Genomic DNA, 22,211 nt, shown 5'->3' on the forward strand with positions numbered 1-22,211 from the left:
TCTAGTGATAATATCAACAATAGCCTACCTGGGGGAGGAAGTGACATGAGACTTCTACACCTCAATATTTTGCATCCTTTTTCTGGCCCTTACAAGTCATTATTTATATTTGTTCTTCTAAAAGAGCTATTATTCAAGCTCACCAAATAGCCTGGCTGAACAGAGAATTTAGAGGTGGTCACCTCATTTCCAATTTTCCTTGATTATATCTCACATGTTATACTGTCTGAGACACAGTCTCTCCTTGGTTGCAGTTTACCAGATGTTCTCATCTTGATTTTAATACTGATATGCTAACATTATTGATTAGGTAGAAAATTAGATTGTATGCTTCTGCAATATCTTTATTTTTTAAAGTTCACTGGGCACTTTATCTGAAGTTTAGTTAAATGTTCCCTTAATTCTAAGTACACTGGCTGGAGCCCCAGTAGAGTCTCTGCCTTGGTTTTAACAGTACAAGCTGCTACAAGCCGGAGAAGGCAATGGCACCCCACTCCAGTACTCTTGCCTGGAAAATCCCATGGACAGAGGAGCCTAGTAGGCTGCAGTCCATGGGGTCGCGAAGAGTCGGACACAACTGAGCAGCTTCACTTTCACTTTTCATTTTCATGCATTGGAGAAGGAAATGGCAACCCACTCCAGTGCTCTTGCCTAGAGAATCCCAGGGATGACGGAGCCTGGTGGGCTGCCGTATATGGGGTCGCACAGTCAGACACGACTGAAGCGACTTAGCAGCAGCAGCAGCAGCTGCTACAAGCTTTACTGGGTCTTCAGTACAGTTTGTACCATTAACAGACTGTAGATAAGAAGTACTGCCACTCCCACTGTCTTAAGATACAATCACGATGCAGTGGATCTATTTGTGCAGATGACCAGTACAGTTTTCCCTTGGACGTTGATTGTGGTAAAGTACATTCAATGCCTTTTAGATAGTATATGATGAGCCTGGCAGCCAAGGTTGCCAAACCCCTCAGATCCACTGAGGATTTTCCTGTTTCCCAGGACTCCTGCAGGAGTGTGGTGGCTAAACTGAGCCAGCAGCTCCTGGGCCCCAATTCCATCCCTGGCCAGAGGCCCCCAGGATGTGCATGTGCAAAAGGGCTGAGGGAGGAGCACTGACAGCCAAGGGAGTATCCCAGAAACATCCTGGAGATGGGGTCTGGCCCCTCATCCTCCACAGCGATCCCAGATACCTCCTGAAATCCCAGACACACGGTGACGACCCTTTTCACCAGCCCTAGGGAGTCTATGGAAGCACTTCAGGAATTTCATAAACTCTCTATTTATATAAAATGTGTATATATACATTATCCTGGGGAGGGCCGCCACAGTGAAAGCACAGAGCCCTAACCAATGGACCACCAGGGAACTCCCTATCATATATATATATATTTAAATCTCATCTATGGAAGAGCTCTGTGGAAGTCTCTGAGTAGGTATTACTGGGACAGAGAGACGCAATTAGGCCAGTTCTGTCACAGATGAGCCCTGAATCTCTGATACCTAGCCATATCCAAAGTATGTGATGGACATCCAGATGCCAAGCTCCAAGAAATGTCCCTGGATTTGTAGAGACTCTTAATGACCATCCCAAGTATGGTCTGGTCGTTGAAGGGACTATTTGCCCCTGGATATCAAAAAGACAAACTCAGAAGAGGAAAAATATAAATGCTCTGAGTCTCCAGCTAGCTACATTCATCACGGTTCCAAGCCAAGCCTCCAGGACTGACCTCTGGGCACAAAGAGGGGAGTGAGAGCCACTGAAGAGGAGCAGTCATCATCTCAACCTGGCCCCTAAGAGCCCAGGCCAGAGGGGCTCCCTCCAACCCCTGCAGAAAGGGAGGGCTGGTCACTACAGCCAGTCACTCTCCCTCATCTAATACCCAAGGACTTCCTGGATCCTGAAATAATACTGACACTGCAGAGGGAAGCAAGGCCCACAACTGGCCCAGAAAGCCCACTGGAAAATGCAGTTTGTGTCCCGGCAGGGCACAGCCTAATCTGGAAGCTTCAGACATAGAAAATGCTTTGAAGCCAAGGGCTCATTTAAATTCTGGTTCTCAAACTTTATTATGAGTTTAAATGTTTGTTATGTAATGCAGATCCCTAGGCCCAGGGGACTGTGATCCAATACTTCTGGGGTAAAACCCAGAAATTTACACTTTTTTAAAAAAGGAAACTAGTAATTGTGATCTCAGGAGTCCATAGAAGGTATAGTCTGTACCTTTAGAAACAGTTTCTCTGGGTTCAAAGGCTTCAGATGTAGAGATGGGGCTAGATCAAGTGAACCTCCCTTCCCCATCCCCATCACTCCCCTCAACAAAATAAAAGCAGAGGCTTCCAGTTACCTTCTCTGTGCCAGATATTATGCTAAGTCTTCTATTTTTTATTTCTATTTCTATTATTTTATTTAATCCTTATCACCCTGAAGTTCAGGGAAAGTAAGTCACTTGCCTAAGATCCCTCAGCTCTGAGTACCTGAGCCGGGTTTGGGACCCAGATCTGAATCCAGAGTCTGTTCTTAACTGTTCTTAACCAACAAGCATTACAATGCCTAATAACCTGATGACGTTGAAGGAAAAGCTATGAAGCCACATCCCTCCCACAGCTGAGTCAGGGGAGAAGGCCACGGCCACAAGATAAGGAAGCATCATTGTGGGAGAGGACAACTGCGTAGGCTCAAAGGTCCAGAGCTGAGCCAGACAGAAGGAACTAAGGATAAGTTGGGCTGACAAGGTAAGGACTACACTCCTGGAGTGCAAAAGGAACAGAGGACATAGATGAAGAATGTTGGACAAACGGGGCTTCAAAGGAACTGACCAGCCTCAGAGAAATCAACGAAAGTCATGGAAAGTTTTGGTGAGCACAGGCCCAAGGCCCCTGCAGGTCTATGACACCTGCTGGTTAGTACTACATTTTACTGTTCAGTTGAGGGGGAATGTAATGAGTTCTGTGCACTAGAATCAAGACCAACCATGGAGCTCAGGATCTTTTATAGATACTTAGATCTTCATCCTTTAAAGGGACATAACAATAGGGCCTACCCCAGAGTTACATACCGTGAGAAGATTTGGATAAAGGTACTTAGCATAATACCAGAAACAAAGAAATTGGACAAATGTTAGCTGCTGTAATCATTAATTACTATTAATTATAACTGTACTCATACTCACCAAAAAACCACTATGGCATCTTGTTTATTTGTGAAAGAAACCAAGGTCAAATGTGGTCTCCATGGATTGAGGTTTTTCTCTCTTCAGAGAGAAGTTATTGTTAAGGGTTTTGTTGTTGTTGTTGTTGTTGTTTTTACAAACAAGAGCAAAAAAGTCACATCCCCAAATAGATCAACAATTGATCAAAATAATGTTTTAGATTTCCCTTCACCTTTAGTTCTGATGTTACCCAAAAATCAACTTAATCCAACTGTTCTATCCAAATTTGTTCTGAGGGAAAAGTGAAGCCATGAGGTTCTAGGCAACTTTTTCATTCAACAACTACTTTTTTGTGCATTAGAACTGATTCTGTGACTATTAGCTGAACTCCTGATAGTTTTCAATTACCTAATCAGACAACAGATCCAAGCAGGCCAACCAAGAAGACTTGACCACTGAAATGGAACAAACATATTGCTGAGTATTTCCTTACTATCCAAGAACTCCTGATATTAGAAGAAAATTCCATCCCTCTACCTTAGGAAATGGCAACCCACTCCAGTGTTCTTGCCTGGAGAATCCCAGGGACAGGGAGCCTGGTGGGCTGCCGTCTATGGGGTCGCACAGAGTCGGACACGACTGAAGCGACTTAGCAGCACCTTGCCATCAGCCTGTTTGCTCAGAGTGAAGGAGAACTGATGAGACAGGCTTCCTGAGAAAGAAGCATTTGGATAATGGAAAGGAATGAAGGGGACAGAAGAAACAAAGTCTCCCCTGTGAAAGAGAGAAAGAGAGAGAATATTACAGACAAGATTAGGATCAGAGAACAATCAGTGCCTTCGGGGTTAACAAGAAATTATTATGGCTGCTCTAATAACATGGCACTGCCTGCCTCTGAGGAGAGAGAATAAATGTAAGGAACAGGACTTTATAAGTAGCTCTCTGCTTCCGTATCCTGTGTTTGGTCAGTTTGAACAAGGCTTTGCCCCCCATTAGTCAGACCTGACGTGACTCCTGGAGATGGTGGGCCAGGCCTATCCCTGCCACCCTCAGCAGAGAACACACCCATGACAAACCCAAATTCTTAATTCCTGAACTATTTCAGGTCACGCCATATTGTGGCCACTCAGAAATACAACAAGCTTTGTAAAAAAAGAAAAAAACATGTTTTAATTCAAGAAATGAAAGTTCACACGCAATCCAGAACAGGTGCCAGGAATTTGCTCTAAACAATCAGGCACACGTGCTGCAGAGGGTCAGGCTCCACAGAATTCACTTGGGCCAGTGCTTCCTGAGATGCTCCTTCAGCTGAGGGATGGAAGGCAGCAGCTGCTGGCACTCATGACAACGGAGGGGCAGCTTCAGGAGCTCGGGCATCCCATCTCGGACGGTCACTCTGCCAGCCTCTTGCACCATCTCAATCACAGCTGCAAGGGAAAAATGTTCAGAGTCCAGCTACTTTGGAAAGCCAAGATACAAAAAAAAAAAAGGAAAACCTGATTCCAAATATGCCAAGTATCCTTAAATCGAGTAAACTTGAGGTTACATTCACTGCTGGGAAAATATGCTTGGTCAGATTCTAAATCTGAGCAATGGATTTTGTTTGTTTGATTTTTTTGGCAGCACCACACAGCTTGTGAGATCTTAGTTCCCCAACCAGGGACTGAAGCCAGGCCCTCAGCAGTGACAGCATGGAGTTCTAACCACTAGACCACCAGGGAGTTCCCTGAGCAACCTATTTCTGAGATAATTATGTTCCTTTAGGATACATTCTAAGCAATCCATGTTACTATGTCAAAGGCTTATTATCACAGGGCTTTACCCCTAGTTAGTCCATGGTCATCATTAACATTCCAGAATACTTAAGTTCCACAGTATACACAATGGAAAATTCTTCCTTTCTACATCTAGACAGACTTCCCTCTTAAGTAGCCACTTTTGACACAAGGCAGCCTCCAAGCTCCTCCCAGCTGCTGGCAGAAGAAACAAAAAACTATCTAGAGCTTTCAGATCCATGAACTCCAATAATTCTCTGGAAAACCTCTGAAGCCCCCCATTGAATTTTTTTCTGACTCTGACATAACAGCATTCTACATCCGCCAAGAAGGCTGCTCACAGCAAAGTGGCAATCCTACTAAAATCCAAATAATCAAGTTTCTGTTAATGGAGTTCTCTGTATAGGCAACACAAAGTTGTATATGAGTTTTCAAAGCCAAGTTATTATGTAGGGAAACAACTGAATCAAGTATAAGAACATCTGAGAAACTAAAACAAATGTAAAAATTAAACAACACTGTTTACCTTGTGATTCGAGGAAGTATTCGGTATTGAAAGAATTCCAGTGTTTTTTGTTTTTGAGGCAAGGAGAATCAAAATCCTGGCTGATCACATGGAGGTGTACATGGCTAGTTGAGAGGAAACAAAGATTTACCATTAAACCTAGCTTAATCAAAATGCCAAAAAGTAAAAGTATGGGTATGCAAAATATGGACAGTGTTACCACTTAACTCCATTCATTCATCTATTCACTTAAGAATATTTTTGGTATGGACCTAACAGAAGCAGAAGATATCAAGAAGAGGTGGCAAGAATACACAGAAGAACTGTACAAAAAAGATCTTCATGACCCAGATAATCACGATGGTGTGATCACTCACACTCACCTAGAGCCAGACATCCTGGAATGTGAAGTCAAGCAGGCCTTAGGAAACATCACTACAAACAAAGCTAGTAGAGGTGATGGAATTCCAGTTGAACTATTTTAAATCCTGAAAGATGATGCTGTGAAAGTGCTGCACTCAATATGTCAGCAAATTTGGAAAACTCAGCAGTGGCCACAGGACTGGAAAAGGTCAGTTTTCATTCTAATCCCTAAGAAAGGTAATGCCAAAGAATGCTCAAACTACCGCACAATTGCACTCATCTCACACGCTAGCAAAGTAATGCTCAAAATTCTCCAAGCCAGGCTTCAACAATACATGAACCACAAACTTCCAGATGTTCAAGCTGGTTTTAGAAAAGGCAGAGGAACCAGAGATCAAATTGCCAACATCTGCTGGATCATAAAAAAGCAAGAGTTCCAGAAAAACACCTATTTCTGCTTTATTGACTATGCCAAAGCCTTTGACTGTATGGATCACAATAAACTATGGAAAATTCTGAAAGAGATGGGAATACCAGACCATCTGACCTGTCTCTTGAGAAACCTGTATGCAGGTCAGGAAGCAACAGTTAGAACTGGTCATGGAACAACAGACTGGTTCCAAATAGGAAAAGGAGTACATCAAGGCTGTATATTGTCCCCCTGCTTATTTAACTTATATGCAGAGTACATCATGAGAAACGCTGGGCTGGAAGAAGCACAAGCTGGAATCAAGATTGCTGGGAGAAATATCAATAACCTCAGATATGCAGATGACACCACCCCTGTGGAAGAAAGTGAAGAAGAACTAAAGAGCCTCTTGATGAAAGTGAAAGAGGAGAGTGAAAAAGTTGGCTTAAAGCTCAACATTCAGAAAACTAAGATCGTGGCATCCGGTCCCATCACTTCATGGCAAATAGATGGAGAAACAGTGGAAATAGTGGCTGACTTTATTTTTGGGGGCTCCAAAATCATTGCAGATGGTGATTGCAGCCATGAAATTAAAAGACGCTTACTCCTTGGAAGGAAAGTTATGACCAACCTAGATAGCATATTAAAAAGCAGAGACATTACTTTGCCAACAAAGGTCCGTCTAGTCAAGGCTATGGTTTTTCCAGTGATCATGTATGGATTGGAGAGTTGGACTATAAACAAAGCTGATGGCAGAAGAATTGATGCTTTTAAACTGTGGTGTTGGAGAAGACTCTTGAGAGTCCCTTGGACTGCAAGGAGATCCAACCAGTCCATCCTAAAGGAGATCAGTCCTGGGTGTTCATTGGAAGGACTGATGTTGAACCTGAAACTCCAATACTTTGGCCACCTCATGCAAAGAGCTGACTCATTTGAAAAGACCCTGATGCTGGGAAAGATTGAGGGCAGGAGGAGAAGGGGACAACAGAGGATGAGATGGCTGGATGGCATCACCGACTCAATGGACATGGGTTTGGGTAGACTCTGGCAGTTGGTGATGGACAGGCAGGCCTGGTGTGCTGCAGTTCACGGGGTTGCAAAGAGTCGGGACACTACTGAGCAACTGAACTGAACTGCTCATGAAGTACCTATTAGAGCCAAGCATTGTTCTAGTACTGGGAATTTAGCAGTGAACAAGATGGGAAAGGCCTATGTCCTTATAGAAATTATACTGTAATGAAGGGAGATAAATAATTAATAAGTAAACAAATAAACAAGGAAAATTCAAAATGTTACTGCAACAATGCTAAGAAAAAACAAAACAGGGAGATGGGATAGAGAGTGCCTAGGGGGTAGAAGCTGTCTCTTCAAGTAGCTAGGATGTTCACGGAAAACCTTTCCCAGGCAGAGATTTGAACTGAGAAAGCAAAGATCTGAAAGAGAGTTTCAGGGAGTGGAGAGACCACGTGTGAAGGCCCTGGTATGAAAAAGAGCTTGGTGCAACTGAGTGGCAGAAAGAAAATAATGGCCGGAATGGCTGGAAACCAGGAGCAGACACTAGGGAGGAACTGGATCATAAAGGGTCTTATAGGTTGGCAGAGGGTTTGAACTTTATTCTGATTATACTGGGGAACCACTGAAGGATTTTAAGCTGGGTAGTGCTATTATCTGGGTTTCCTAGGTGGTGCTAGTAGTAAAGAACCTGCTTGCCAATGGCAGGAGACATAAGAGACGTGGGTTCGACCCCTGGGTCAGAAAGATCCCGTGGAGGAGGGCATGGCAACCCACTCCAGTACTCTTGCCTGGAGAATCCCATGGACAGAGGAGCCTGGCAGGCTACAGTCCATGAGGTTACATAGAGTCGGACACAACTGAAGTGACTTGGCACACACACATGTGCTATGATCTGCTTGATACTTTAAAGATTACTCTGGCTACTGTGTGGAGAAAGGACTGTAGGAAGGGTAAGGATGGATATAGAGAGAAGTTAGGAGGCTGCCACAGCAGTCCAAACCAAAAATAATCATGTTTCAGACAGGAGCTATAACGGTGGAGATGACAAGAAGCAATCCAATTTTGAATACATTTTGGAACAGAACCAACAGGAACAATTAATGGATTAGATGTGGGTTTGGGGAGGTGCCACTTGCTGGGATGAAGAAGCTTAGGGGAAAAGCAGGTTTGAGGTAGAAAACCAACAGTTCTCTTTAGGACTTGTTAAACCAAGAAGGATGACTTTTTGTAAAGCTTTGACTCAGAATCAGTAATATTTCACATTCCCCCAATAAATCATCAAAACCAACCAGTACCATGTGGGAATTTAAAATCAAATACAAGCAGTAACAAATACTAACTGTATTACAAATAAAAAGGGAACCACACTGAAGGAGGTCAGGAAGAAAATAACTAACCTAATTAAGTTTGGAAAACAGTATTTTGACTTGATTCTGTAAAGATAAAAAGAACACTATACAAATACTGTACTCTAGTAAGTAAATGTCTTTCTCACGTGAGTGAGGATAAGCAATTCTGCAACTATTTTATGTTTATACTGGGAATGAATACATAAGTGAATTAACTGTAGCTAATGAGAGCCAAATTTCTCACTACTGGAGAAAGAAATCACAAAAAAGGAAAGGGAAAGACAAGAATGAACCTATGGAACAGGACTGGATCAGAAGTATCAGCATGAACTCACGTTTTTTCATACACATACACAGGTAGGTAAACAGAGAAATAGAGAGGTGTATGTATCTGTGTGGGCTAGGATTCATGCATGTATTTCCTAGTTCCATCTGCTGAGAGAATCTAGAAGCAAAGACACTCTGGAACCAACCATTTCTCTCTATAGAAACCTCATGATCTAGTCTTGGTTTACGTCATCCTCCAATAAAAGGAACTATGGTTCTCTGGAGAAGTGGTTCATTCCAGAGCTAGAATAGGAAAAATAATACCTTGTTACAAAAAGTAAGGGGCCAGAAAAAAAGATGTGCTCAAAAAATGTTTGGGGCATGTCAAAGTGATACAGGAACCAACCTAAAGGAATTTCCAATGACCAACGCTGGAATAATATAAGCAAGAAACTAAACAGAAACAGATTAAATTAAAACCTATATAATAAAATAAATATCCATGAGTCCATACACGTATTGAATAAGAACATAATGGGGGAGAAAGGACAACTCTTCCACACAGAAAAATTCTGATTAATAAATTAGAAGGCATGAGGGAAACATAAAATAACCATGAAGTAAACACTACAATAATAACTGTTGCAGGCAAGATCCACCAGTAGATGCTAAAATCACTGGGCGAAAGTCTGAGGAGAAAAAAATTTAGTAGCATAGTCTTAGAACATCCCCCCCCACCCCAAGATACTGATTAATTACAAGGGAAAAATAGCAACTTTGAGTAGAAAAACCTGGCAGACACCACCTTAATAAAGTGATCAAGGTGAACATCAGGAGCAACAAACTGTCTCGATCGACATCATGCACGCCTTGATATGATGCACTGAGAAGACACAGTATCATTTCTGGGGTATTTTGGCAAAAAAAAAAAAAAAAAACCCTCAATCTAATCATGAAAAAACATCAAACAAACTTTAATTGAGAGCCATCCGATAAAACAACTAGCCAGTCCTCATCAAAAGTGTCAAGGTCATGAAAACCAGAACAGGAGGAGGAATTGTCACAGATCAGCAGACTAAGGCAAGACAACAAATAAATGCAATGTGGGATCTTGGAGCAGAAAAAAAATGGAAAGAATGATGGCTGAAATTCGAATAAGGTCAAGAGTTTAATTAGTGGTGATATTATGGAAGATCTTTGTTCTGCTTCATACTTTATTTTATATTTTCTAAATTGAAAATATATTACTCTTACAATAGAAAAAAATTTTAATTTGTTACTTTTTCCTTCCTAGGTTTAATTTATTCAAACTTCTAAAGAGTGATCATAAAAGGATATGTGCCTGACAACTTACTGCTCATTTTGCTTCCCACTCACACCAGTCGCAGCTCTTGCCTTTAGCATTCTCCTTAGAACAACAGCATCCATTATGTGAAAAAGGTGTGGACATCACAACTGCTATGTGAAAAGGGTTCTGTGGTCAAGGGCTGTCGTCATGAGGTATACAGCATTAGGGAAATAGGATCATGCGTGACTTTCTGCCCTATAGTTGTGAATAAGGTTTTAACAATTTAAAAATATTTTTTAAATAAGATACAACATATTTCCACCCTGGGACCTAGCAATTCCCCTTCTAGGTATTTACACAAGAACAAAAAAATGAAGTATATCCATGATACACACAACAACATGCACGAATCTCAAAATCTTTTTTTGGCTGACCAAAAAAAGCCAGACAGAAAAAGAGTAGACATTGTATGATTTCATTTATATGACGTTCTGGAACAGACAAAACTAATCTATGCTGAAAAAAACGAGAACAGCACTTGGAGGTTAAGGGGAGGATTAAAGAAAAAGGAGCACAAAAGAATTTCCCGGGAGATGATAGAAATGTTCTGTGTTCTTTGTCTTGATCACAGTGATAGTTAGTTACATGGCATATACATTTGTCAAGACTGATTAAACTACAGATCTTACCATGCATTTTATTGTATGTAAGTTATGCCTTGATTTAAAAGAAAGAATATGGATGGGGAAAAAATTCAGCACAAAAATTTCATGTGTTAAAGTGGCCAGTAACCTAAGTCACAATTAGCCACCTAATAAAATGTAAAGAATGTTGGGTGGTTAAATAAAACAAAAGAAATTGACACATGCTACAGTATGGACGAACCTTGATGACACTATCCTAAGTGAAACAAGCCAGCCACAAAACAACGGATACTATATAATCCCATTTACAGGAGGTACCTGAAGTGAAAGTGAAGGGTAGTCAAGTTCATGGAAACAGAAAGTAGGAAGGTGGTTGCCAGGGCTTGGAGGAAAGGGGTTTGAGGGGTAGATGAGGAAGATGAAAAAAGTTCTAGAAATAGATGGTGGTGATGGTTGCAAGACAATGTGAATGTACTTAATGCAACTGAACTGTTAAAATAATAAATTTTATATTATGTATATTTTACACCCCCGCAAGAAAACACCCCAAAATAAAAACTCAGAAATTGCACTAGTCTGCGGGGGGCAACCTGCGAGCAGGACGTGCCTTGAAGAACTGCCTTGTTAACTCAAGGGTTAATTCCAGGGCAACCTGACAAGCAGGCTCTGCTTTGAGAGCTGGGGCTGCCTTTGTTAACTCAAGGGTCGAGTCCAGACATAGTTCTCTGTCCCGCCACCTCTTATTGTTTACTAGGGAAACTCCTTGCAGCTTTCTGGAGCGCATCTGACACAGGACAGATGGCTTTTATGACCTAAGTCCTGAGAAACAATCATGGGAAAATCATGGGAATTTGATTAATAGACTTATGTTTTTTAGGTGATTTCTGATGCATGTTACTTAGGTAATTTTTAATAATAGTATTGTATAAGAATTTCCTGGTATAAGGGTATATAATTCTGTGTGTGAGAATAAACAGGTATCACTGGCATTGCAGGTTGCAGTGATCCTCTCAACGCCCCGCTGTGTCTGTGTCTCTCTGTGTCTGTTTCTTTTCTCAGCCGAGGAATCCCGCGTCCGTGCCTACGTTGACTCGTCGGCTGGCTCCGACACTAGTCCACTTATCTTGTTGCTTAACTCAAAAGAACTGGAGATCTGCCTTGCTTGCATTCTTTGAAAAGTATCAATCATTCCTTTCTGAATCCTTCCAGGTATGAGCCAAAGGATAACAGTCTCTACACTTTTTTCTCATTTTATCTTAAATCTGAGATCTAAGCTGTCATGAAAGAAGTCAGTGATGCTTTTCTCCTTCAAGGCAATGGTCCCTAATCATTTAGAGGTTATTGATACTTCTGAAATATCTGATAAAAGTCACTTTGTTACCTTCAGGTGATAGTTCTTCACCTGAAGGTAATAAAGCTGCTTCATCTGGTTTGTAAGTTAGGCTCTGAGAGTTTACATTTGAGAAGAACAAAGAACTGTATGTTATCAAATTATAAGCAGAAGTAGGAACTCAAGGCTTGCAAGCAAGTGAGGCAAAAGCATGCAAGTTTCCCAATCCCCTGAACCTCGGGCTGACCAGCACACTCAGCAGATCTAGGCTGAATTCATCTGCCACCGAGATGGAAGCAGAACACCCCAGCACTCCCCACGAGGCTCACCTCATGCTGGGAATGGCGTGGTAGCCCAGTCGGAAGTGGAGTTTGCTGGGCCCCGCGAAGTCAGCAATCACTTTTTCCCCAACAGTGTGCATGTGTCTGAGGAGCTCAAGGTGTTCTCTGGTCACAGCCTTCAGGCTGGAAATGGAGGCCCAAGGTAAGACCAGCCAGTGGTAACGAGCCTTGGGGTATTTATCCTTTATCACCACCACCTGCTCATCTTTGTAAACCTAGCAGAGGGGCACAAGAGAAGAGAAAGAGACATCAACTGGACACCTTGTGTGTGCCAGGTACTGTCAGGTTCACTAATGTACTTAATTCCTGCCACAATCCTGTGAAGAGGGTCTTAGGATCCCAATTTTGACAGATGAGAGCACAGAGACTCAGATAAGCTGTGTCATGTCCCAGGTCACAGAGATACCAAGTGGGAAGTCTAGAATGCCAACACAGACCTAGTTGACTCCTGTGTTTTCAGTCACCATCACACGCAGAGCACAGAAAAGAGGCACACTACTGAACAGTTCCTGAGGAACTGATGCAAAGCCCCTGCAGGTCTGAATTCAAATGCACTCTTCTCCACTCTAGCCCAGCAGACCACATGACTCACACACATGTGTTTCAAGAAGCCCTATTAGATCTTGCCCCCTGTCATCCCAGGATGTAATTTAAGAACTCAGACCCCTCCCAGGATGATGTCTATTAATACCAGGGGAGCCATAACTATAGTCACCAGACAGTAACTGACACTTTGTTGAAAGGGACCACACTAAGTTTAACACAATGTCCCATAATAGTACCCAGAAGTTTAGGAGGAACAATGCAGAGAAGATACGCATTTGAAAAACTTAGCTTTCTCTCTATAGAATTCCAGTTGTAACTTACTGACAATGAGAAAAGCCACTTGATCTCACAAAATAGCCTAATAAAACAAACCTCATTCAGAAAGACTGATCTCCTTTGATTTCACTTGTAGTTATGACCTCTATGGAGTGATCATGTACATTGTGAAAAGTATTTCGATACCAAAATTTTATTCTGACCTGCATTTTGGGGTCCTCCATAGAAATCTTCAAGCCTTGACTCCAGTGGCCTAAGGATTCCTAAAACAAACAAACAACAAAAAAAAACAGTGTAAACTGTAAACAAGATGGTTAAATTTGGCATTAGTTAATACTGGATGTCAGCAAAGTCCAACCAAACTTGGAAATAAGGTCAGTCTTTAAGAATTAAATTAATCCCTTTACCTCAATCTTTTCCTTTATAAACCATAAGCCATTCCCATTCTCTTCCCATATTCAGAGCTGCATGTCTAGACAGAGGCTGGACACACTAGAGTGTGAATTGCATCTTCTTTCCCCTCTCCCACTTCATCTACAGCCTAAGTTTCCACTTTGACACCAGGATGTGAATCACGGGATCTATGAAGAGTGTTGCAGTGTTAACCTTGTATAGAGAGACAGATGACTGACCTATTTTAGTAGCTCAATGTGAAGCACACTGCCACAATCACCCTACCTTCAAGTGGCTTACCTCAGGAATTCAGGAGAAAAGTACATAAAGGGATACTCATCCCAGTGACTAGGGACATAAACAAGTGACTCTCTCATCATAATAATCCCTCAAGCGTGTCTGGGCTTGACTGCGTACTAAACAATTAAGCAATATTACATTTTATTTACTCTCCATGCCACCCATCCAGCACTCTTCCCTCACCTTTTTGGTGGGTGCCTTTTTTTCCTTCTTTGGAGGCACAGAGCACTGGCCAGAGTTGCTCCCAGCTTCCAGTCCTGTGCTGGGCTCAGCTTCTGGGGCAGCATCCCCTTCTGTAGGATCGTTACTGCCTGACCTCTTTCTCTTCCTATGTGTCTCCAGCCCAGGGCTCTTTGTCTCTTCCTCAAACTCTATACTATACGGATAAAGTTCATTCACCAGGTAGAGGACCTGGCCAGGCTGCAGCTTCACCTCCTGGTCCTTCCCAATTATGACTGAGTCAATGCTGGTGGGATTGACCCCTACCTATGGAATAACCAGAAAATAATTATAATAGCAGTAACGTCATTTGGAATACAGCTACTCCTATGTTCACCACTTACTACATGCCCAGTACTATGCTTCATATTCACTTCTGTTACTCTGTCACTTCCACACGTGACCAAGGAGCCTTTACTGGCTGGCACAGACACTCTAAAGTCAACAGTGTAAGACAATCATCAAGTAGACCATGGAAATCCAAGATACAAATAGACATACCTGCTTTACCTTGACATATCCTTTGTTACACTCTGCTTTCAACTGTACTGAAAGAGATGGAAAAAAGGTAAACCCAAATGCCATGAAGAACCAGCAACTTGCTCCTATTATCCCTACAAGACAATGGAGCCTCCCTCTAGGAAGCAATGTGACAAGGGTTTCCTCTAAGACCTATAAGCAAAATCATTCATTATTCAGGGGACTAGGGCTCCAGGTCCTTCCATACAGTACCCAACAGTGTACATCTCCCTCAAGCACTGCTAATATCTCTATAAGGCAGAGTCACTGAATCCTCACAAGTCTCCCTAATTCAGAGCCCTTGACCCACTCAGGATCATGGGCTCTGAAATCAGGGGATGGAACTCAATTCCCTCACAAGCTCTTATAGCTCAGGATCAAATCAGATTTCTCCTATTACATGACACGATCAGAAACCTTCAACAGAGAAAAGAGGTAAAAGATACATTCCTGGGAAACTGAAGTTCAGCTGGCCTTGGGTAGGAAGAGTGCAGAGACTATTCTAGAAAGAGGACTGCTGGGACAGAACAGTCTGAGCATGTGTGGGAAGAAGTAACACCAACCACTTGTGTTCAGATATGTGAACAAAAAAATTCTGGCAAGAGACAGGGAGCAAAGGAGAGACATCCTAGCTGCTCTCCAGGGAGGACAGGCAGAGGACGGGCTGACATACACACCCCTACAGCTGCTGTCGTGACAAGGGGGACAGAGAGCAAGAAGTGGTATCTTTTGCCCATTTATATTAACCTGTGGGGAAAACTAGAATCACTGCTGCAGACTCCAAGTATCAAGAATCCCTGCCATGGGGAACACACTGCAGAGGGAGACCTGGTAGCAGTGAGCACGTCTGGAGTTTACAGGTTTAAAAAAAAAATGAGGCACATGGTAAAGATTCTTCCTAAGGACTTTCATTTCATTAAATTCCAAAAAAGACATTCCAAGAGCCAGGTGCCATATAGCTCCTTCTGTGTATGGCGAAGTGTAAAGGATGAAACCATCACTTCTCAGACCTGGTTTCAACCTGGAAATCCCAGAATTCAGCTGTCTCCCTGCCCAACGAGGAACCTCCCTGGGCAAAGTGGAGCAAGGACTCAGTCCACCACCCCATAGTACAGGATGGAACCTGCCTGCTCCCAACTCTGAATATGAACCCACTTTCAGAGGGTGGAATCAGGAGTGCACAAGGCCCTGTCATCAGCCCAAAAGAGCTCAGGTGCTGAGTTTTGATTTGGCACAGAAAAGGTTTTCATCAGTAGCATTCAGGAAAAGTGCATCTTTGATTATCACTATCTGAAGGAACCAAACACGGTAATCTCCACAGTCCTGTGACCAATTACCTTGCTGTCGAGAACACTTCTTGTCAGTGATCTTGGTCTCTGGGCTGCGCCCAACCATGACTGCTTCCAAATGTGGAAGTTTGATTCGCTGGTGCCGGTTGTCCTGTCTCACCAACCAGCACACCCGCATCATTATTCTGAGTGACAAAACACAAGAGAAGCACTGGAAAAACTAGTACATGTCCTCCAGGGCCACACCCCAGCACCACCACACATGCCATTTACCAGCTGCTCATTCTCGAGGCAAGAGGCTTCACCTCCCTAGTCTGAATTTCCTCACCTATAAAATGTGATAATAATAGGACTCATGAAGGTGTTGTGAGGATTAAAAAAGATAAAGTGGGTAAAATATTTACTTCTGTGCCTGAATCATGTTATGCAATCAAATATTTGTCATGTTTATTGATATACTCTACATGCTGGACATTAAGCTACCTGCTGAGGATCAAAGAATGATGAAACACTGTCCCTATCCTTCAGGTGCCTAGAGTACAACGGGGCAGACTCATATACCAATTATTACAACATAATGCAATGCCTATTATAAGAAGGGAGTAGCCATATGGCCTTAGCCCTGGGAAAGGAATGACTGACTCCTGTAGGGAGTATCAAAAAAAGGCTTCATGAGGAAGGTATATTAACACTTGGTTTTAAAGGACAAGAAGTTTGCCTGACAGAAAACTGAGGACATAAGAACAGAGAATGTTCTCCACAGGCATCAAGGTTTCTAGTCCTTAACTGTCATAACATATGGATGTTGGAACAATACATTGTACTGCCATCTGCCAGAAGACTGTCATAATAAATATACAAACCTACTATTTCTAAAGTGTGATTATAGCACCTTTATGCAATACACAACCTGCACTGACACTACCATAGGTGCTGATACTTTTGTAAAACAACTTTCATGGTCACATAGTTATGAGTAGAAGAGAAAGAGAAGAAATTTGGGAGAGGGATGAGGCCTGAACAAAGAGGATAAAGAGGAAAAAGAGCCAGGAAAAACTGTGAAGGTGACTTGGGGAATAACAAGAGAGACACTAACCAAGATGTTTAATTTGGAAATACTCATTAACCAAAATGAGGAATACACAGAAGACACAAAATTGGGGATAAAAGATAAACGAAGAAAGGATGATTTCAGATTGAAACACAATTAGATTAAGTTGCCTGTGAAAGATGCTAGAGTCACACTGAGATATACAGTATAAAGCTCAGAGAGGGGACAGGACTGGGGGGATAATTTTTTTTTTGAGACTATAAGTGTTTCTGGAGAGGGAAATGGCAACCCACTCCAGTACTCTTGCCTGGAAAATTCCATGGATGGGGGAGCCTGGTGGGCTACAATCCATGGGGTCGCAAAGAGTCGGACACGACTGAGCGACTTCACTTTCTTTCCTTCTATAGTTCCTTTTGGAGAAGGAAATGGCAACCCACTCCAGTATCTTGCCTGGAGAATCCCATGGACAGAGGGGCTTGGTGGGCTGCGGTCTATGGGATTGCGAAGAGTCGGACACGACTAAGCAACTGACACACACACATAAAGTGTTGTATTTGGAGTCTTAGGAATTGCAATTTGGGAGACACAGTTTCAAGTAAACCTGAAAGTGTTTCAAGGAAGAGAAAGAATCGGAGGCTTATAAAGGCAAAGGTTGTTAAAGCTGTAAGAATTATGACCGGCTCTGACACAAAAAGGCAATATTTGTCTTTAACTGAATGTATATATTTGAGAGGCATCAATATGTCATAGAATTTAGGGTAAAAGAAGAGGATGAGATCAACCAGGGAGCACGGAACTGAGGACAGGACTAGATCTTTGGGATGCTTCCCTCAGTTCCAGAAGCTTACCAATGCTCCACCCTCTAATGTTCTCTCTCTGAGAAATGCCCCTTGCAGGCAAGGCAGCACTTAATCAGCCCCTCTGCACAAGCTTTGTATCCAAAGGGAAGGGAAAAGAAACCATACTTTTAAGCATCGGAGTTTCATTACCATTTACAAAGATAGGACAATGCGAGTCAGAGTGAGCAAGTGAGTGCTGAGGACATGCAATCACAGAAACTGCATCAGTCAGGGAAGGCTTCGGAAACTGTGCAGTAGAAAAGGTCAAGAGCCAAGGGGACCGATAAGGAAGGAGTAGTAGTGGACATTCCATTTCAAAAAGCACAAGTAACTGTACAGATTTCAGTAGTGACAAGCCATGGGTGAGGGGTGAGAAGCAGACCTTAGTTGGCTGATCCAGAGGAACTGCCCCATAGTGTCACCAAAAAAAGGCAAAGATGTTGAAAGAACAGTAACTAGGCCATGAGATTTAACAATCCATAGGAGACCACTGCCAGGGTCTGAGTTGCATAGCGAGGTGAAATGACCCTGTGTGTAGGCAGGCTGGAGTGGAGAAATCTAGAGTCAGCAGTCAGTCGGGAGGCTGTTAATATAACGTGGGCCAGTGTGAGGTCAAGAGGCAGCTCCTCTGTGAAGAAGCTGATGCAAGAGCATGAAGAGCCAGCTGTAAATCTAAAATCCTTGACCCAGAGCGTCAAGTGATGATGGTGCCACAGGCAACCCCCACTTTTAAATGCTGTGTGCTCAGGGGGATCTCTGTTTGCACTTGATGGAAACTGATGAATGGGCAGTGAAGCACATCTTCATTAAGCATTGGGAAATAAGTCATGTGTTGACTGACGACTCACAGGAATAATAAAAGGAGCCTGGAGAGAGAATAGCTGAAGAGCAAGGACAGGAGGGAATCCAATGGGCAGCTGAGAGCATGGCTGACTTTTGCAGGATAAGAGGAACTCCCCCTCCTGCCCTACACACACATACTCAAGTGCTTCAGTCTCCCTAAAGTTCTGATGTTATAATGCTCCCATTTTCTACTCCTTGAGAGGCTGAAGCAGTGACGACACAATGCTTATGTAACTAACCTTAAGCAGTATCTTGGTCCATTTCAGCCTACAGTTCCAACTTCTAGAAACAAAGTATTTTAGAATATGGGGAGCACAGAAAGATGGCTGTTCCTGAATTGTCAATATAACCCATTCAGTAAAACTCCATAAACTGCCAGCTCTATGACAGCAGAAGTCTCACTGTACTGTATGATGGCGGTATAATACATCATACCTGTCTTCGAGAGACTCAGAGTCTTGTGGAGGAGAGAGATTCAAAAATACCTGCAACAAATCTGGAAAGTATAATGGCTGGTCTACGCAAAGGGTGTTGTAGGAGGACAAAGCTGGAATACCCAACCTAACCTTGGAGAAAGGAGGTGTCAAGGAAGGTTTCCTATAAGGGATGGGCCTAAAATGAGACTTATACATGAACTGGGTTAATTAGGTGAAAGTGGGCAGCCTAATTAGCTAAGGAGCAGGAAGTGGAGGAAGGAATTGAAGAGAAGATTCAGTCAAAAGGAACAGCACAGTGCACATGAAGAAGTTCAGGGCTGCTGCAACCTAAAGTACGAGGTCAAAATGAGGCTGAAGATGCAGGCAGGTCCAGATGAAGCAGAGCCCTGGGTGATGGGTTGAGAAGCTCAAACTTTAGAAGTTCTAATGGATTTTGCAATTTAGTAAACAATAAATATTTGCTTAATGAGAGAAAAGATAGGATGAATGAAAGGACAGATTTTTAAACATTATTAAGCAGGACTTTGACTCAGATTTGTTTTCAAGGATCATTTGGGAGAGGATGGTAGGTAGTGTAAAGAATAGTTATGCAGGGAATTGATCTAGAGGCAGGGAAACCGGTTAGAAGGCCATCATATTCCAGATGAAAGAAGGTTCAAAGTAAGACATTAATACAGACAAAAAAAGAACACAGATTTGAGAAATACTTAGAGGGTAAAATCAACAAGACAGTGATGGATGTGCTAAGAGTAAGTGCAGAAAAGACAATATTTGAACAGTCTGTGGGACTAGCAGGCAGATGTGTCCAGCAGGGTAGCCAGAGGTGAGCATGAAACTCAGCAGAGGTCTAAGCTGACACTTTAATTTGGGAGAATACAGGAAGGAGTTAAAGCCATGCTAGTTGATGTGCTCATTCAAGCAGTGTGTACAGCATAAAAAGAACAGTGGGCCAAAGTCACAAGCCTTGGAAACATCCAATATTTTAGACAAGGAGGAAAGACTATCCACAGGAGAAATTACTGTTGAGGGAAGCACTTGGGGGAAAAAGCTAGAATGTAAGCTCTTCAAGGGAAGGAGGCACTTTGACATGTTCATCTGTATATAACAATAAATATTTGTTGAATAAATCAGCTTATTGTACTGCCTTGAAAAGCAAAGGAGTAAAAAGTATCACTATGTCTGAAAAGCAGCTAAAGGATCCAGTAATGATCGAAAGTGTTAGTCACTCAGTCGTGTCCGACTCTTTGTGACCCTATTGTGACCCACCAGGCTCCTCTGTCCATGGAATTCTCTAAGCAAGAATACTGAAATGGGTTGCCATTCCCTTCTCCAGTGGATCTTCCCAACTCAGGGATCGAACCCTGGTCTCCTGCACTGCAGGCAGATTCTTTACCGTCTGAGCCACCAAGGAAGCGTATTGACTGAAGAATGTATATTTGGTTTGATAATAAGTCACTGGTGACTATAAAATTTTAGGGGAATGATCGATCTGAAAGCTAGACCACAGAAGGGAATGGGAAGTGAGGAGTTGGATACAGAATTTAGAATACTCTATAAAAAGTTTGGATAAGGAAAAGAGTTACTATATGCAAGCTAAAGGATGATGGATCACCAAGAACTTTTTCTTTCCGGCTTGGGAGATAAGGAACAGGGATCTGAGTAACCTGATCTTGTTTATACATGACTGGGACATAGACAAGGGAAGAAAAGACAAATGAAAGCAGGTTTCATAGCCTTGGAAACCTTAGGTTTCCATAGGTGAAAATATAAAAGAAAGGTCAGAAGCAAAGGTAAAGGAATTTGTTTTGATCAAGAGACAGTTCATCCTCTGATATTGAAGGAAAGGTATAGATAGGTGGTATTAACTTTGATGAGTGTATGCAGAGAAAGCAAGGGTAGAAATTGGAGGGAAACCACATGTGATGAACTCAATTTTCTCCCTAAAATAGCAGATAACAACAGAGTAAGGTGTCTGGGCACTTGAGAAACAGCTGAAGACAATCAATGTATATTAGTGGACAACATCCAGACCTCTGAAATCCAAGGGCTCACGTTCAAATCTTGCCTCCACCACTACTCACTGTATAATTTGAGGCCAGTTATTTAAGCTAAGTCTTTATTTCTTCAGCTGGAAAACGATATTAATTATGGCTCTACACCACAATGTTGTCACAAAGTATAAATTAAGATGCAAAAAGTTCAGCATCTGGCAAAAAAACAGCATTCAACACCATTACCACTCTCTTTAACAGTGAAGGTAGGATGAAAGCAGGCACTATAAGGAAATGTAAAAAGATCATCCGACAACACTGCCTGCAACGAAGGTGACAGGGCACAAACGTTCTGTCTCCCTCAAGAGAAAAGTCCTGTCCCCAGTGTTCTAAAGACTCCCGATATATATCAAATTCTCAAAAGGCTCCAAACCTGGACATTAATTTCACAAGGAAATTACAGCCTTGCTTTGTTGAACCGCTATCACTGGTCTGCACAAGAAAAGGCTTGCTTCTTCTGGTCTTCCTACAAAGCCAGCTGAGGATGCTGTGAAGGGCTCTCAAGTTCCTCTCAAGAAGCATTTCTGGAGAAAACAAAGTTCCTCCTGACAGGCTGCGAAGCCTCCTTGGGTCGGACAGTGCCCACTCTCTAGTCTTTCTTCTGCTTGTTTCCGACTAAGCTAGGTTCAGGTGTCAGGCGCACAGGTGAACCAACACAAGCGCCGCCAGCCGCCAAAACGCGGCAGGAGAGAAATAGGAAGCCCAGGGCCTTAGAGCCCGAGGATGGAGCAAAGCCTGCTGACCTGCCGGGAAAGAGCCGTGAGAGCGTTATTCAGGGAACATTACTCTGGGGTAGCAGTGCACTCGACTGAGGCCCACACTCACAGCTCTCAACACGGTAGGCAGACGAGGTAGGCCGACAACCGCCTTACCTCGAGACGGCTGAGGCCGATAAGCTCACGTTACTCCTCCACTTCCGGCGCTGCGGGATGACGTTGCAAGACAAACTGGAGAGCAACCTGTGACGTTTCCAGTGCCTGTCGGAAGATTGACTGAGGATCTCGCCAGATG

The 22,211-nt window shown here is 42.7% G+C and overlaps 1 protein-coding gene across 10 annotated transcripts; it reads right to left on the reverse strand.

Annotated features, from left to right (window-relative positions):
• Nucleotides 1-4,295: 4,295 nt before the first annotated feature.
• On the reverse strand, nucleotides 4,296-22,118 carry APTX (aprataxin). Of its 10 annotated transcripts, none has more exons than XR_014061808.1 (10): nucleotides 22,073-22,118; nucleotides 21,574-21,724; nucleotides 16,028-16,164; nucleotides 14,673-14,719; nucleotides 14,136-14,438; nucleotides 13,463-13,522; nucleotides 12,426-12,652; nucleotides 10,189-10,377; nucleotides 5,454-5,557; nucleotides 4,296-4,579 (listed from the first exon to the last, which is right to left on the reverse strand). XR_014061808.1 is itself a non-coding variant. In XM_081518542.1 (9 exons), the coding sequence occupies exons 2-9, from the start codon at nucleotides 21,720-21,722 to the stop codon at nucleotides 4,425-4,427; spliced, it is 1,182 nt and encodes a 393-aa protein (XP_081374668.1). In that variant the 5' UTR covers nucleotides 21,723-21,724; nucleotides 22,073-22,118; the 3' UTR covers nucleotides 4,296-4,424. The 10 variants fall into 10 exon arrangements, 6 of the variants coding, with proteins under 6 accessions (XP_081374668.1, XP_081374673.1, XP_081374676.1 ...); XR_014061810.1 differs by having other exon boundaries at nucleotides 21,574-21,943; XR_014061812.1 differs by having other exon boundaries at nucleotides 21,944-22,118.
• Between the last annotated feature and the right edge of the window lie 93 nt (nucleotides 22,119-22,211).

The sequence above is a fragment of the Giraffa tippelskirchi genome, chromosome 1 (genome assembly GCF_054371585.1).
Source record: "Giraffa tippelskirchi isolate mGirTip1 chromosome 1, T2T-mGirTip1v1.2.pri, whole genome shotgun sequence".
Lineage (NCBI taxonomy): Eukaryota > Metazoa > Chordata > Mammalia > Artiodactyla > Giraffidae > Giraffa > Giraffa tippelskirchi.

Excerpts from the sequence above, each read along its gene's own strand:
- APTX (XM_081518542.1), bottom strand. The coding sequence starts at position 21,722 with ATGCTTCTTGAGAGGAACTTGAGAGCCCTTCACAGCATCCTCAGCTGG. Across the intron at positions 16,165-21,573 it reads CTTGTGAAATTAATGTCCAG|AATAATGATGCGGGTGTGCT; the intron begins GTTTGGAGCCTT and ends TTTGTCACTCAG. Across the intron at positions 13,523-14,135 it reads AAAAGGCACCCACCAAAAAG|GAATCCTTAGGCCACTGGAG; the intron begins GTGAGGGAAGAG and ends TGTTTGTTTTAG.